Below are 16,632 nucleotides of genomic sequence, written 5' to 3' on the forward strand. Positions count from 1 at the left end.
GAAGTGGGCGGGGCTCTCTGATTTCGCCAGGGACGTAGGTAGAAGCTGGTTGGGGAGCGTGCGTGCCAGCCTGACGCGAATAGTGCGCACATGCGTGATGACGTAGGGGGCGTTCATTGGGACCAAGAACAGGACCCGCGCATGCGTGGATTCTCGTCTTCTGTCCAAGTTGGTCGCTTCTCTGCGCCAAAGGTAAGCGGGCCGTTACCCATTTGTGTTGTTCGCCAGCGAGGCCTGGCCTCGTCCCGCTTCGCCCGCTCGGTGTCGCGCGCCCCCATAGCCTTGCTAGAGGGTTACCGTTAGCCTTAAGTGTGCGAATCCGAGGGGTAGCGACAGACTCGAGACCACGCTCCTTCCTCCCGAAGGAGGCGGCACCTCGCGTTTGAGGCCCGCCTGCGTTTGAGGCCCTCCTGCGCTTGCGGCCTGCCTGCACTTGAGGCCTGTCTGCCTTTGAGACCTCATTGGGCGTGATTGAGGAATTTGGGGAGGTTTTTGGGCGGTATTGAGGACGAGGGGGTCCGTTAGTGAGCACAGAATTCCGAAGCGGGAATCCTTCATCGTCTAAATGGCGCCGGGGGCGGGACCTCCGGCATCTGGCTTCCGCGGGCCGCCGCGGGCCCTGAAACGTGAGGCATAGCTGAGATGAGGCTGTTATTGGGATGGCCCCCATGCGCATTTACATGCAGTGCGACTGCCGAGCTTTCGAGGCGGCAGGATTTACCGTCCACGTTCCTCACTACTAACCAAGCCTTTAGAACAGATCTCACGAGAAGCTAGAGGTCGGTATTTTTTCGGTTTAAATTTGCCTGTTACTGACTTTCACGTCTTTCGCCTAGTGAGCAGTAGCCAACATGTCAGGGTGGGAGTCATATTACAAAACCGAGGGCGATGAAGAAGCAGAAGAAGAACAAGAAGAGAACCTTGAAGCAAGTGGTAAGTGACTTCAGCATGTAGTGCTATTCGGTGTGTGGAAGAAAGACCTTCCCTGCCCATCTCTGCTGGGTGGACTTTTCTGTTTGATGGCATGCCCTTCTCCTCCCAGATAATTGTGAAGTTCTTTTTTTCCTTTGAACTTTGCAGAGCTACCCTAGGCTCTTATATTCAGATCCTACTCTAGTCTGCCCTAAGTTTTTTCTGGACACTGGTAGTTTGACATCTTTTGGGCCCTGATAAATGGCCATGACCATGAGTATTTTTTGTAATCTTAAGTGGTTCAGGTGAGACCCTTCTCATCCAGGAAAGTAGTTTTACCATTCCAGGACCTCAGTGTAAAAATGCCCCCACCCTACAATAACTACCCCAACCAAAGAATAAATGCAAGCAACACAGTTACAGGAAAGTGATTGATGCTTTCAATGTAGCCTCCAGGTTTGGGAGTGTTATGTTCAGGCAACGCAGTAACACAATAGAACAAAGGAAGAGAAATAGGGGTACATGTAATCTTCATACTGGTTAATTTAACTCCTGGGTGGACGATTTTTGAATTTTTTTTTTTTTTTTGAGATGGAGTCTTGCTCTGTCATTCAGGCTGGAGTGCAGTGGCGCAATCTCGGCTCACTGCAACCTCCGCTCCCCAGGTTCAAGCGATTCTCCTGCCTCAGCCTCCCAAGTAGCTGGGATTACAGGCGCGCTGTAATTTTTGTACTTTTAGTAGAGACGGGGTTTCACCGTCTTGGCCGGGCTGATCTTGTGATCCACCGTCCTCGGCCTCCCAAAATGCTGGGATTACAGGCGTGAGCCACCGCGTCCGGCCAAAATTTTGAATGTTTTTATTAAAAGTGAGAAACGCCAGGCGCGGTGTCTCAAGACTAATTCCAGCACTTTGGGAGGCCGAGGCGGGCGGATCACGAGGTCAGGAGATCGAGACCATCCTGGCTAACACGATGAAACCCTGTCTCTACTAAAAAAAAATACAAATAATTAACCGGGCATGGTGGCAAGCACCTGTAGTCCCAGCTACTGCGAGGCTGAGGCAGGAGAATGGTGCGAACCCGGCAGGCGGAGCTTGTAGTGAGCCGAGATGGCGCCACTGCACTCCAGCCCGGGCGACTTAGCGAGACTCTGTCTCAAAAAAAAAAAAAAGAAACGTGGGCAATATATAAAAAATTAAAAAATTTGGCCGGGCACGGTGGCTCAAGCATGTAATCCCAGCACTTTGGGAGGCCGAGGCGGGCGGATCACAAGGTCAGGAGATCGAGACCACAGTGAAACCCCGTCTCTACTAAAAATACAAAAAATTAGCCGGGCGCGGTGGCGGGCGCCTGTAGTCCCAGCTACTCAGGAGGCTGAGGCAGGAGAATGGCGGGAACCCGGGAGGCGGAGCTTGCAGTGAGCCGAGATCGCGCCACTGCACTCCAGCCTGGGCAACAGTGTGAGACTCCGTCTCAAAAAAAAAAAAAAAAAAAAAAAAAAAATTAAAAAATTTGCCATAATCTGTATAATCTACCACCCTAACACAACTGCTACCAGCATTTTGACATTTTTGTATTTTTCCTTCAAGTATCTTTCAATCTTTATTTCCTAATAAATTATATACCTGTTTTTTAATTTTTTGATAGAGACAGGCTGGAGTGCAGTGGTGAGATCATCATAGCTCCCTATAACCTCAAACTCCCAGGCTCAAGTGATCCTCCTGCTTCAGCTATCTCAGTAGCTGGTACTAAAGTGCCACCAACTCCCAATAATTTTTTAATTTTTTGTAGAGACAGGGTCTTGCTATGTTGATCAGGCTGCTCTCAAACTCCTGGCCTCAAGCGATTCCCCCCCAGCCTTGGCCTCCCAGAGTTCTAGGTTTATAGTCATGAGCCTCTATGTCCAGCCTGTATCTGATTTCTTGTATTGTTGTAACGATGGTGCATATACATTTTTGCCATTTTAATTTACACCAGTCTTCCAAATATAATTTTAAACAAATGTACATAATTTTGTGTTCTACCTTTTTTTCTTATTGTTGTAGCATGGATATATCTTTCCTTGCAAGTACATGTATTTAATCTCTGTAACTCCTTTTATTTATTTATTTATTTACTGAGACAGAGTCTCACTCTGTTGCCGAGGCTGGAGTGCAGTGGCTCAATCTCGGCTCACTGCAACCTCCACCACCCCGGTTCAAGCTATTCTCCCATCTCAGCCTCCCGAGCAGCTGGGAACACAGGCATGTGCACCACCACACCTGGCTAATTTTTGTATTTTTGGTAGAGACAGTGTTTCGCCATGTTGGCCAGGCTGGTCTTGAACTCCTGGCCTTAGGTGATTCGCCCACCTCGGCCTCCCAAAGTGCTGGGATTACAGGTGTAAGCAACCGTGCCTGGCCTATAGCTCATTTTAAATATACCACAATTTGGCCGGGTGTGGTGGCTCACGTCTGTAATCCCAACACTTTGGGAGCAGATCACCTGAAGTCAGGGGTTAAAGACCAGCCTGGCCAACATGGCAAAACGCCGTCTCTACTAAAAAATGCAAAAATTAGTTGAGTCTGTGGTGACATGCACCTGTAGCCTCAGCTGCTTAGGAGACTGAGGCACAAAAATTGCTTGAACCCGGGAGGCAGAGGCTACAGTGAACCAAGATTGCAACACTGCATTCCAGCCTGGGCTACAGAGTGAAACCCTGTCTCAAAAAAGTAAAACGGGCCGTTCGTGGTGGCTCAGGTCTATAATCCCAGCACTTTGGGAGGCTGAGGTGGGTGGATCACGAGGTCAGGAGATCGAGACCATCCTGACTAACATGGTGAAACCCTGTCTCTACTAAAAAAATACCAAAAATTAGCCAGGTGTGGTGGCAGGTGCCTGTAGTCCCAACTACTCTGGAGGCTGAGGCAGGAGAATGGCTTGAACCCGGGAGGCGGAGCTTGCAGTGAGCCGAGATCGCATGACTGCACTCCAGCCTGGGCGACAGCATGATTCCGTCTCAAAAAAATAAAAATAAAATAAACCAGGCGTGGTGGCTTATGCCTGTAATCCTGGCACTTTGGGAGGCCAAGGCGGGTGGATCACCTGAAGTCAGGAGTTTGAGACCAGCCTGACCAACATGGTGAAACCCCATCTCTACTAAATGTAGAAAATTAGCTGGGCATGGTGGCACATGCCTGTAATCCCAGTTACTTGGAGATAACCAGACGTTATATACCTTTTTAGGAAAAAACACGTTACTTACGATAGAGTCATGCTGAAGAAAGAAAACCTGAATCTGATTAAGCCTCTCTAGGTCCTTAGTAGGAAGGACAGAGGACTATGTTAATCTGCACCAAAAGAGGTCAATCAGCAGGCCCGGCAAGGTGGCTCATGCCTGTAATCCCAATACTTTGGGAGGCTGCGGCAGAGGATCGATCAAGCCCAGAAGTTCAAGGCTGCAGTAAGCTATGATTGCGCCACTGTGTTCCAGCCTGTGTGAGAGAACAAGACTCTGTTTCTAAAATGATTAATTCATTAATTTTATTTATTTATTTGAGATGGAGTCTCTGTCGTCAGGCTGGAGGGCAGTGGCGTAGTCTTGGCTCGCTGCAACCTCTGCCTCCTGGGTTCAAGCGATTCTCCTGCCTCACCCTCCCTAGTAGCTGGAATTACAGGCATGCGCCACCACACACAGCTAGTTTTTGTATTTTTAGTAGAGATGGGGTTTCACCATGTTGTCCAGGATGGTTTCAATCTCGACCTCTTGATCTACATGCCTCGGCCTCCTAAGGTGCTGGGATTATAGGCATGAGCCACCATGCCCTGCCATTTATTTATTTTTATTTTTTTTGAAACAGGGTCTCACTGTGTCACCCAAACTGGAGTGCAGTGGCACAATCTTGGCTCACTGCAGCCTCCGCATCCCAGGTTCAAGCAATTCTCCTACCTCAGCCTCTCTAGTTACAGGCATGTGCCACCACACACAGCTAGTTTTTGTATTTTTAGTAGAGATGGGGTTTCACTGTGTTGTCCCGAATGGTCTCAATCTTTTGTCCTCATGATCCACACGCCTTGGCCTCCCAAAGTGCTGGGATTATAGGCGTGAGCCACTGTGCCTGGCCAAAATAATAATTTATTTATTTTTGAGACGTAGTCTTGCTCTGTGGCCCAGGCTGGAGAGTAGTGGTGTGATCTCTGCTCACTGCAACCTCTGCCTCCTGGGTTCAAGTGATTATCCTACCTCAGCCTGCCAATTAGCTGGGATTACAGGTGGGCACCACCATGCCTGGCTAATTTTTTTTGTTTTGTTGTGTTTTGAGATGGAGTCTCACTCTGTCGCCCAGGCTGGAGTACAGTGGCGTGATCTCGGCTCACTGCAAGCTCCGCCTCCCGGGTTCATGCCATTTCCCTGCCTTAGCCTCCCAAGTAGCTGGGACTGCAGGTGCTCACCACCACGCCCGGCTAATTTTTTTTTTTTTTTTTATTTGAGACAGAGTCTTGCTCTGTTGCCCAGGCTAGAGTGCAGTGGTGCGATCTCAGCTCACTGCAAGCTCCGCCTCCCGGGTTCACGCCATTCTCCTGCCTTAGCCTCCCGAGTAGCTGGGACTACAGGCGCCCGCCACAATAACCAGCTAATTTTTTGTATTTTTAGTAGAGACGGGGTTTCACCGTGTTAGCCAGGATGGTCTCGATCTCCTGACCTCGTGATCCGCCTGCCTCGGCCTCCCAAAGTGCTGGGATTACAGGCGTGACCCACCACGCCCGGCCTAATTTTGTATTTTCAGTAGAGGCGGGGTTTCACCATGTTGACCAGGCTGGTCTCGAACTCCTGACCTCAAGTGATCCGCCTGCCTTGTTCTCCCAAAGTGTTGATTACAGACATGAGCCACTGTGCCCCACCTAATTAATTTTTTTAAAAAGGCAATCAGCAAAATCCAGAATGTGGATAAGTGTATAGTACAAAGCATCTTGGCTCTTCAGCAAATAAATTACAAGGGAAAAAAGAGAGGGTATCTGTAGATGAAGAGGCTTCAGAAACAGTAAGTCAAAGGTAATGTTTAGAAATGTAGTTTTGGGTGATAAAATTATAAAGAAACGGGTGGGTGTGTGGTAGATCATGGCTATAATCCTAGCTCTTAGGCCAGGGCAGGCCTGGGTGCAGTGGCTCACGCCTGTAATCCCAGCACTTGGGAGGCTGAGGTGGGTAGGTCACCTGAGGTCAGGAGTTCAAGACCAACCTGGCCAACATGGTGAAACCCTGTCTCTACTAAAAATATAAAATTAGCTGAGCGTGGTAGCGGGCGGCTATAATCCCAGCTACTCGGGAGGCTGAGGCAGGAGAATCGCTTGACACTGGGAGGCGGAGGTGGTAGTGAGCTGGGATCACGCCACCGTACTCCAGCCTGGCAATAGAACGAGACTCCGTCTCAAAAAAAAAAAATAGAGGCCTAGGCGGAAGGATTGCCTGAGCTCAGAAGTTTGAGAACAGCCTGGGCAGTGCATCACGATACCATCTCTACAGTAAATTTAAAAAATTAGCTGGTCATGGTGGCATACACCTGTAGTCCCAGTTACTCGGGAGGCTGAGGCAGGAGGATAGCTTGAGCCCAGGAGTTCAAGGTTGCAGTAAGCTGTGATTGTGTCACTGCACTCCAGCCTGGGTGATGGGAGTGAGACTGTATCTCAAAAAAAAAAAAAAAAAACAAAAAAAAAACCAGGATATTGACTTTTTTGGGGGAGATGGGTGTTGTAATTGGGAAGGAATATAATTATGAGGGATTTCTGGGGTGTCTGGCAAGACTCAATTTCCTGACATAGGTGGAGATTTTATGGTTGTTCACTTTATAATAATTGATTAGGTTATACTTTATGGCCTTTGTTTTATATGGTAAACAAATACAAATACAAGGATAAACATTTTCTTCCACTTTTTTCCCCATAGGAGACTATAAATATTCAGGAAGAGATAGTTTGATTTTTTTGGTTGATGCCTCCAAGGCTATGTTTGAATCTCAGAGTGAAGATGAGTTGACACCTTTTGACATGAGCATCCAGGTAAGAGACTACCTTTTAGTTTAAGACAAATTTAAAAACAGTATCGACTGGGCATGGTGGCTCATGCCTGTAATCTCAGTACATTGGGATGCCGAGACGGGGAGATCACTTGAGCCTAGGAGTTTGAGACCAACCTGGTAACATGGAGAAACCCCGTCTCTACAGAAAATACACAGATCATCCAGATGTAGTGGTGCACTCCTGTAGTCCTAGCTGCTAGGGAGGCCGAGGCAAGAGGATTGCTTGAGCCCAGGAGATCAAGGCTGCAGTGAGCTTGGATTGTGCTGCTCATTGTACTCCAGCATAGGTAAGACAGCAAGACTGTCTCAAAAAACAAAAAAAAAAACACCACAAAAAAGAAGTAGGCGCCTCTTCTTGCAGAGATGAGAGTATAAAGGAGGAAGGGAAGTTCCTGCAGTTATAGTGTGGAAAAGAGTGAGTGATACTTGGGAGTTGACTGCTACCTGTGGTTGGGGAAGATGGCTACAATAAAAAGGCAACTTCAATTTTAAAACAGGCACAGGACTTGAAAAGACATTTCTCCTGCCGGGCGTGGTGGCTCGTGTCTGTAATCCCAGCACTTTGGGAGGCGGAGGCGGGCGGATCATGAGGTCAGGAGTTGGAGACCAGGTTGGCCAACATGGTGAAACCTCGTCTCTGCTAATAATGCAAAAATAATTAGCCAGACAGGGTGGTGCGCTTCTGTAGTCCCAGGTACTCAGGAGGCTAAGGCAGGAGAATCTCTTAAACCCGGGAGATGGAGGTTGCAGTGAGCTGAGATTGCACCACTGTACTCCAGCTTGGGCAACAGAGTGAGACTCTTGTCTCAAAGAAAAAAAAAAAAGACAGGACATTTTTCCAAAGATACGCAGATGTCCAACAAGCACAGGAAAAGATACTCAGCATGTTTAGTCATTAGAGAAAGGCAAATGAAAATCATAATGAACTATCACTCATACCCACTATATAAACAAACTAAAATTTAAAAAACACCAGCAGAAAATAAGAAGTGTTGGCAAGGTTGTGGAGAAATGGGTGTGATTGACTGTGCCTGGCCTGTTTTTGTTTCTTTAGAGGTTGTGTTTCATGTAACATAAAATTAACCATTTGAAAGTTTACAATTCAATGACACATTCACAATGTTATGCAGACACCACCTCTATCTTATTCCAAAACATTTCAAATGGCTAAACAGTGGCGTATGGATATACATTCCATGAAAAAGAATGAAGAATTGATACGTACTACAAAGTAGATGAACCTTGAAAGCATTATGCTAAGTGACAGAAGCCAGATACAAAAAGTCAAATATTGTATGATTTCATTTGCATGAAATATCCAGAATAGGTAAGTTCTTAATGCAGAGTGGTGGTTGGTTACCTGAGGCACAGGGAATAGATGAACGGGGAGCAACTGCTTAGTGGGTACTGGGTTTGCTTTTGGGGTGATGAAAATTTTTTGGAACTAGAGTTGGTAGTTGCACAACATTGTGAATGTTTGTGTGTGTATTTTTTTATTTTTATTTTTATTATTTTTTTGAGATGGAGTCTCACTCTGTCGCTTAGGCTGGAGTGCAGTGGCGCGATCTCTGCTCACTGCAAACTCTGCCTTCCGGGTTCACGCCAATCTCCTACCTTAGCCTCTGGAGTAGCTGGGACTGCAGGCGCCTGCCACCATGCCTGGCTAATTTTTTGTATTTTTAGTAGAGACGGGGTTTCACCGTGTTAGCCAGGATAGTCTCGATCTCCTGAACTCGTGATCTGCCCGCCTCGGCCTCCCAAAGTGCTGGAATTACAGGCTTGAGCCACTGCGCCCAGCCTTGTGTGTGTATTTATGCTTTTTAAAAATTTTTATTTATTTATTTTTGAGATAGAGTCTTGCTCGGTCTCCAGGCTGGAGTGCGGTGGTGCAATTTTGGCTCACTGCAACCTCCGACTCCCTGGTTCAGACGATTCTCCTGCCTTAGCCGCTCGAGTAGCTGAGATTACAGGCATGCGTCACCATGCCCAGCTAATTTTTGTATTTTTAGTAGAAACGGAGTTTCACCATATTGGCCAGGATGATCTCGGACCGCTGACCTTGTGATCTGCTCGCCTCGGCCTTCCAAAGTGGTAGGATTGCAGGCGTGAGGCACTGCACCTGGCCTTGCTTTTTTTTTCGAGATGGTATCCCACTATTGCTCAGGCTGGTTTGGAACTCCTGAGCTCAAGCAATCCACCCACCTCAGCCTCCTCAGTGGCTGGGATTAAGACGTGTGCCACTATGCCTGGCACATTGTGAATGTATTAAATACCTTTTAATTGTTTGCTTAGAAATGATTCTTTTTTATCTAAATTTCAGCTTAATTAAAAAGATTACTGCTTCTTTTATGTACTTCATAGAGAGGAATTTTCACAGATTTATTATATATCTCATGCCTCATAATTTTAGAATTTGGAACTGAACAGAAACTTTTCATGTTCTAATTTGTGTACAAATAGTTCTTGTAGGCAGGGTGTGGTGGCTCACGCCTGTAATCCCAGCACTTTGGGAGGCTGAGGTGAGCAAATCACATGAGGTCAGGAGTTCGAGACCAGCTTGGCCAACATGGTGAAACTCTACTCAAAATCAAAAATTAGCCGGGCATGGTAGTGCAGGCCTGTAGTCCCAGCTATTCGGGAGGCTGAGGTAGGAGAATTGCTTGAACTCTGGAGGTGGAGGTTGCAGTGAGCCAGGATCGCGCCACTGCACTCCAGCCTGGGTGACAGAGACTCCATCTCAAGAAAAAAAAAGGAATTGTTCTTGTAGTTGGCAAACCAGAGTATCTTGCACCAAAAAAAAAAAAAAAAAAAGCTCAGTGTGGTGGTGTGCACCTGTACTACTCAGGAGGCTGATGTGAGAGGATTGCTTGAACCCAGGAGTTTGAGGCTGCACTGAGCTATGATTGTGCCAGTGAACCCTAGCCTGGGCAACAGAGTAAGACCCTGTCCCTTAAAAAAAAAAAAAAAAAAAAAGGCCGGGCACGGTAGCTCATATCTGTAATCCTAGTACTTTGGGAGACCAAGGTGGGCGAATCACGAGGTCAAGAGTTCAAAATCATCCTGGCCAAAGTGGTGAAACCCCGTCTCTACTAAAAATACAAAAACTAGCTGGGTGTGGTGGTGCGCGCCTGTACTCTCAGCTACTCAGGAGGCTGAGGCAGGAGAATCACTTGAACCTGGGAGGCGGAGATTGCAGTAAGCCGAGATGGCACCATTGCACTCCAACCTGGGCGACAGAGCCATACTCTGTCTCAAAAAAAAAAAAAAAAAGTGTGTTTGTGAAATAAAATAATAGAACCATGAATGAAAACAATCGTTAATTTAAAATGGTTCTCAAACAGAGTTACTTGCAGGGCATTAAAACAGACTACAGAACCTTGCCCCAGAATCAGAATTTCTGATTCTCTACATCTAGAATGGGGACCAAGAATTTGCATTTCTAGTAAGTTGTCAGGTGATGCTGATGTTACTGATTTGGAGACCATCACTTTGAAGAGCAGTGCTTTAACCTTTTTTAGACTGTGAACCTCTTTTTTTTTTTTTTTTTTTTTTTTTTTGAGACGGAGTCTCGCTGTGTTGCCCAGGCTCGAGTGCAGTGGCATGAACTTGGCTCACTGCAAACTCCACCTCCCGGGTTCACGCCCTTCTCCTGCCTCAGCCTCCCGGGTAGCTGGGACTACAGGTGCCCACCACCACGCCTGGCTAATTTTTTTTTTTTAATTTTTTAGTAGAGGCAGGGTTTCACTGTGTTAGCCGGGATGGTCTTGATCTCCTGACCTTGTGATCTGCCCGCCTTGGCCTCCCAAAGTGCTAGGATTACAGGCATGTGCCATTGCGCCCGGCCAACCATGGACCTCTTTGAGGATATGATGACAGCTACATACCTTCCCCTCAAAAACATGGTACTCACAATTCTACCTATAATTTCAGAGAGTTAATGGAACCCTTGATGCTTGAAGACCTCAGAAGAAAATGTAGTGTTAGGTAGCAAGGAAATGAGACATTCATGGATGAGCACAATTTGATAACCAATAATAAGTATTCAGTATTTGATAAGCAATAGAAAACATTTTCTGAAATTCTGTTTTAGTTTTTGTTTTTAATTTTTTTAGAACCTAGAAGGAGCCCTTACCAAATTCTTTTAAAAGTTTGTAGACTCCTCGGAGTAGATTAAAATATTTATGGAAGTGACTACTTGCCATGTGGATTGTTGTCAATGACTAGCTGTAGAACACATTCTGCATTTAAGAAGAGAATAGCTGTGGACGAAGGCCAGCTGGAGCTCAGGCAGGACATGGACGGGATCACCATGGTTGGTTTATTCCTCAGCTTTGCAGGTTCCACAACTTAAATTTTTTTTTTGAGACAGGGTCTTGCTCTGTCACCTAGGCTGGAGTACAGTGGCATGGTCTCTGCCCACTGCAGCCTTGACCTCCTGTGCTCAGGTGATCCTCCTGCCTCAGCATCCCTAAGTAGCTGAGTAGTTGGGACTACAAGCACGTGCATGCCCAGCTAATTTTTTTGTTTTTTGTAGAGACATTTTTTTTTTTTTTTTTTTTTTAATTTTTGAGATGGAGTCTCGCCTGTCGCCCGGGCTGGAGTGCGGTGGCCGGATCTCAGCTCACTGCAAGCTCTGCTTCCCGGGTTTACGCCATTCTCCTGCCTCAGCCTCCCGAGTAGCTGGGACTACAGGCGCCAGCCACCTCACCCGGCTAGCTTTTTGTATTTTTTTTAGTAGAGACGGGGTTTCACCGTGTTAGCCAGGATGGTCTCGAACTCCTGACCTCGTGATCCACCCGTCTCGGCCTCCCAAAGTGCTGGGATTACAGGCTTGAGCCACCGCGCCCGGCTGTAGAGACATTGTTTTCCCCTGTCGCCTAGGCTGGTTTCAAACTTCTGTAGCAATCCGCCTGTGTTGACCTCTCAAGGTTCTGGGATTACAGGCGTGAGCCACTGTACCTGGCCCCAAGACATAATTTTGTTAGTGCTCCAGAATTAAATAGGCCCCTAGAACTGATGAACTTTTTTTTTTTTTTTTTTTTTTTTCCTTTTTCCTTCTTTTGAGACAGAGTCTGACTCTGTCGCCCAGGCTGAAGTACAGTGGTGTAATCTCAGCGCACTGCAACCTCCACCTCCTGAGTTCAAGCGATTCTTCTGCCTCAACTGCCTGAGTAGCTAGGATTACAGGCACATGCCACTATACCCAACTGATTTTTATGTTTTTAGTAGAGATGGGGTTTCACCATGTTGGTCAGAATGGTCTCGAGCCCCTGACCTCGTCATCCACTCGCCTTGGCCTCCCAAAGTGCTGGGATTATGGGCATGAGCTGCCGTACCTGGCTGAACTGACAAACTCTTACAAGACCTGATGCTGACATTAGTTTATATGAGGGATAGACTTTTCCTGTTAACTGGAATACTGATGTCTTTTTTTTTTTTTTTTTTGAGACAGAGTCTCGCTCTGTCGCCCAGGCTGGAGTACAGTGGCCGGATCTCAGCTCACTGCAAGCTCCGCCTCCCGGGTTTACGCCATTCTCCTGCCTCAGCCTCCCAAGCAGCTGGGACTACAGGCGCCCGCCACCATGCCTGGCTAGTTTTTTGTATTTTTTAGTAGAGACAGGGTTTCACCTTGTTAGCCAGGATGGTCTCGATCTCCTGACCTCGTGATCCGCCCGTCTCGGCCTCCCAAAGTGCAGGGATTACAGGCTTGAGCCACCACGCCTGGCCAGGAATACTGATGTCTTTAACTGTGTGGTTAAGCAATTTTATTTCAAGGATGCTCTTACTGGTAGTTACTGACTTATTTTCAGGTCACATATACTTAAGCATTGTAATTATTTTATGTAGTCATCCCTTGTTATTGAGGGAATTGGTTCCAGGACTCCCCGTGGATTCCAAAATCTGAGGATGCCCAAGTCCCTTAAATAAAATGGCATGGTATTTGCATATAACCTACACACATCCTCCGCTATACTTTAAGTCATCTCTAGGTTACTCATAGTACCTAATACAATGCCTGTGCATCACTTCATTCACGTGGGTTTGTTGTAGTACTTGACACATGGCAAATTCAGGTTTTGCCTTTTGAAACTGTGGAATTTGTTTTTCCTGAATATTTGAGATTTGAGGTTGGTTGAACACATAGATGCAGAACTAGCAGATATGGAGGGCCATCTGTATATATAAACTCAGTTTCCTGATACCAGGGTACTCGAAAGATCACATGACCTCTCCGAATTCAGCCAGTTAAGTAAGTGCCATCAGTAGGACTCAACTCCAGGTGCTCTGATTCTAATGCTTGGCTTCCCCCCAACTCCCATAGCACAGTTTCCTCCCTCTGATACTTTTCTTTTTTCTTTAGACAGGGTCTCACTCTTGCCCAGGCTGGACTGTAGTGGTGCGATCTCTGCTCACTGCAGCCTTCACCTCCAGGGGTCAAGCGATCTTTCACCTCTGCCTCCCAAGTAACTGGGACCCTGTGACACCATACCCAGCTAATTTTTTTGTTTTTTGTTTTGTGGAGATGGAGTTTCACTATGTTGCCCAGGCTGGTCTCAAATTCCTGGGCTCAAGTGACCCACCTCAGCCTCCCAAAGTGCTGGAATTACTACAGATGTGAGCCACTGTGCCTGACCTGAATATACGTATTATTAATTCTCTGATTTCTATGGCAGGGACTGCTTATACTTCTAATGTATACTTACTGCATTCTGGTTTTTGTTAAAATTTGATATTTATGTCCATTACTCTCACTGATTCATTACTCTTGAAGGTAGGGGTCATGCCGTATTTTAGTGCCATGTACAAATTCAGCAAATATATTTTGAGCAACTAATAGGTACTGAGCACTTATGGAGCTTACATTTAATGGTAAGTAAATATTAATTAAATTTTTATTTTTTTCAGTGTATCCAAAGTGTGTACATCAGTAAGATCATAAGCAGTGATCGAGATCTCCTGGCTGTGGTGTTCTATGGTACCGAGAAAGACAAAAATTCAGTGAACTTTAAAAATATTTACGTCTTACAGGAGCTGGATAATCCGGGTCAGTAATATTCTAAGATCAGCTTTTCCCTTATATATGAGAATGTCGGTACTCTGAACAAAGAGGAGTGGAGAAGGAAGCAAGTTACATCTTGTCTAGGAGTATGCTTTCTTGCATAAGGGGACCTTGCTCGATGTGGACTTTGTTAAATGGGTTAAACAGCTCTGGGGTGAGAAAGGGTCCTTCTGTTAGCCTTGTGGTAAAGGCAACCACTGACATTATTCTGATTTTTCCTTCCATTTGACTCCCTACCTCTGATCAGGTGCAAAACGAATTCTGGAGCTTGACCAGTTTAAGGGGCAGCAAGGACAAAAACGTTTCCAAGACCTAATGGGCCATGGATCTGACTACTCACTCAGTGAGGTGCTGTGGGTCTGTGCCAACCTCTTCAGTGATGTCCAATTCAAGATGAGTCATAAGAGGATCATGCTGTTCACCAATGAAGACAACCCCCATGGCAATGACAGTGCCAAAGCCAGCCGGGCCAGGACCAAAGCAGGTGATCTCCGAGATACAGGTGGGCATATTTCCCTGTTCTCTTAAATTGGCACTTAATTGTTGTTTTTGTTGTTGTTGTTTTAGGAGTTCAGGAGTCTTGGCTCAGCCTCAGCCTCCAAAGTAGCTGGGACTATAGGCATGTGCCATTGTGCCTAGTGCAGTTTTATTGCTTTCTGTGTACCTGACTTCAAGCATTTGCTTTTTACCAGTTAGAGTAAAATGAAAAAAATAAAGTGAAGCCAGGAGAAGACTCCTGTGTAACATTAACACTGCAGATGGCCATGCCATTAGCTATCTGAAGGACTCTGTCAGAACAAGATTGTCTTGCCTTTTTTTTTTGAGACAGAGTCTCACTGTGTCACCCAGGCTGGAGTGCAGTGGCACAATCTTGGCTTACTGCAACCTCCGCCTTCCAGGTTCAAGCGATTCACCTACCTCAGCCTCCCAACTAGCTGGAATTACAGGCATGAGCCACTGTGCCCAGCTAATTTTTGTATTTTTAGTAGACATGGGGTTTCACCACGTTGACCAGGCTGGTCTCGAACTCTGAACTGCAGATGATCCACCACTTGACTCTCCCAAAGTGCTGGGGATTACAGGTGTGAGCCACTGCGCCTGGCCAGTTGTATTGACTTTAATATTACCACGAATGGTGATTATTTGAAAAGTTGTGTGAAGTCATTATAGCAGTTGATTTCCTTAGCCACTTTCTCTGAGTCCTGAAAATGTTAATAGTCTAATTTTCAGGGAGCTTTTAAATGCATGTTTCAGTTTTAACTGGAAGAACTTCTCACTTGCTGAAAATTGTTTTTTCCTCCCTCCCTTTTGTTTACCCTTGCAACAGGCATCTTCCTTGACTTGATGCACCTGAAGAAACCTGGGGGCTTTGACATATCCTTGTTCTACAGAGATATCATCAGCATAGCAGAGGATGAGGACCTCAGGGTTCACTTTGAGGAATCCAGCAAGCTAGAAGACCTGTTGCGGAAGGTTCGCGCCAAGGAGACCAGGAAGCGAGCACTCAGCAGGTGTGCACTCAGCCCGGGTCAGCTGCCTACACTGCCCTTATGTCAGAAGCAGGCTGGGCGTGGTGGCTCACACCTGTAATTCCAACACTTTGGGAGGCCAAGGCGGGCGGATTGCTTGAGCCTAGGAGTTTGAGACCAGCTTGGGCAACGTGGCAAGACCCTCTTTCTTTTTTCCTTTTTTTTTTTTTTTTTTTTTTGTTTTTTTGAGACGGAGTCTCGCTCTGTGGCCCGGCTGGAGTGCAGTGGCCGGATCTCAGCTCACTGCAAGCTCCGCCTCCCGGGTTTGGGCCATTCTCCTGTCTCAGCCTCCTGAGTAGCTGGGACTACAGGCGCCCGCCACCTCGCCCGGCTAGTTTTTTGTATTTTTTAGTAGAGACGGGGTTTCACCGTGTTAGCCAGGATGGTCTCGATCTCCTGACCTAGTGATCCGCCCGTCTCGGCCTCCCAAAGTGCTGGGATTACAGGCTTGAGCCACCGCGCCCGGCCCCCTCTTTCTACCTGAAAAAAAAAAAAAAAAATCAGAAGCAATGCACTGCTACACATTTCTTAACAAACCAGAAGCAGCACATTGCTTTGACCTGCCTGGCTACTTAACTCGACTGTGCCACTGCCTCATTGTATTCCTCTAAAACACTTGCTTTATTTCAGGATACCAGAAGCAATTTGCTGCTTTATCTCTGGCAAGAGCTGGCATGATATTTCTCTAAAATAACACAGCCCTCCATTTCCTGGGGGTAAACAGTTATGGTCTAAGAGTATCCTCAGCTGTACTGACTAGCACAGTCATGTGTTAATTAGTGATGGAATTGCATCATTAGGCTGTTTTGTCATTGTGCAAACATAGAGGGTATTTCACACACCCAGAGAATACAGCCTACTACATACCTGGGCTATGTGGTTAGCCTATTGCTCTTAGGCCACAAACCTGTACAGCATATTACTATACTGTTTACTGTAGGCAGTGGTATTTGTGTATCTAAATATATCTAAAGGTGTAGAAAAGATACAATAAAATTATGATACAGGCCAGACGTGGTGGCTCACGCCCTGCAATCACAGCACTTTGGGATGCCGAGGCGGGTGGATCACGAGGT

The 16,632-nt window shown here is 46.5% G+C and overlaps 1 protein-coding gene across 2 annotated transcripts in view; it reads left to right on the plus strand.

Moving 5' to 3' along the window:
* Positions 1–35: 35 nt before the first annotated feature.
* LOC105464371 (X-ray repair cross complementing 6) overlaps positions 36–16,632 on the plus strand; it is a 38,187-nt gene continuing 21,590 nt past the window's right edge. The window contains exons 1-6 of one of the 2 annotated variants that reach the window (XM_011712203.3): positions 36–192; positions 837–933; positions 6,835–6,947; positions 13,874–14,012; positions 14,275–14,529; positions 15,355–15,538. In XM_011712203.3, coding sequence (XP_011710505.1) covers positions 852–933; positions 6,835–6,947; positions 13,874–14,012; positions 14,275–14,529; positions 15,355–15,538 — 773 coding nt within the window. In that variant the 5' untranslated portion in view covers positions 36–192; positions 837–851. Of the gene's footprint in view, positions 193–290; positions 439–836; positions 934–6,834; positions 6,948–13,873; positions 14,013–14,274; positions 14,530–15,354; positions 15,539–16,632 lie in introns of those variants that run through there. The other variant, XM_011712204.2, reaches the window with a different exon arrangement.

This window comes from Macaca nemestrina, chromosome 15, assembly GCF_043159975.1.
Source record: "Macaca nemestrina isolate mMacNem1 chromosome 15, mMacNem.hap1, whole genome shotgun sequence".
Classification (NCBI taxonomy): domain Eukaryota; kingdom Metazoa; phylum Chordata; class Mammalia; order Primates; family Cercopithecidae; genus Macaca; species Macaca nemestrina.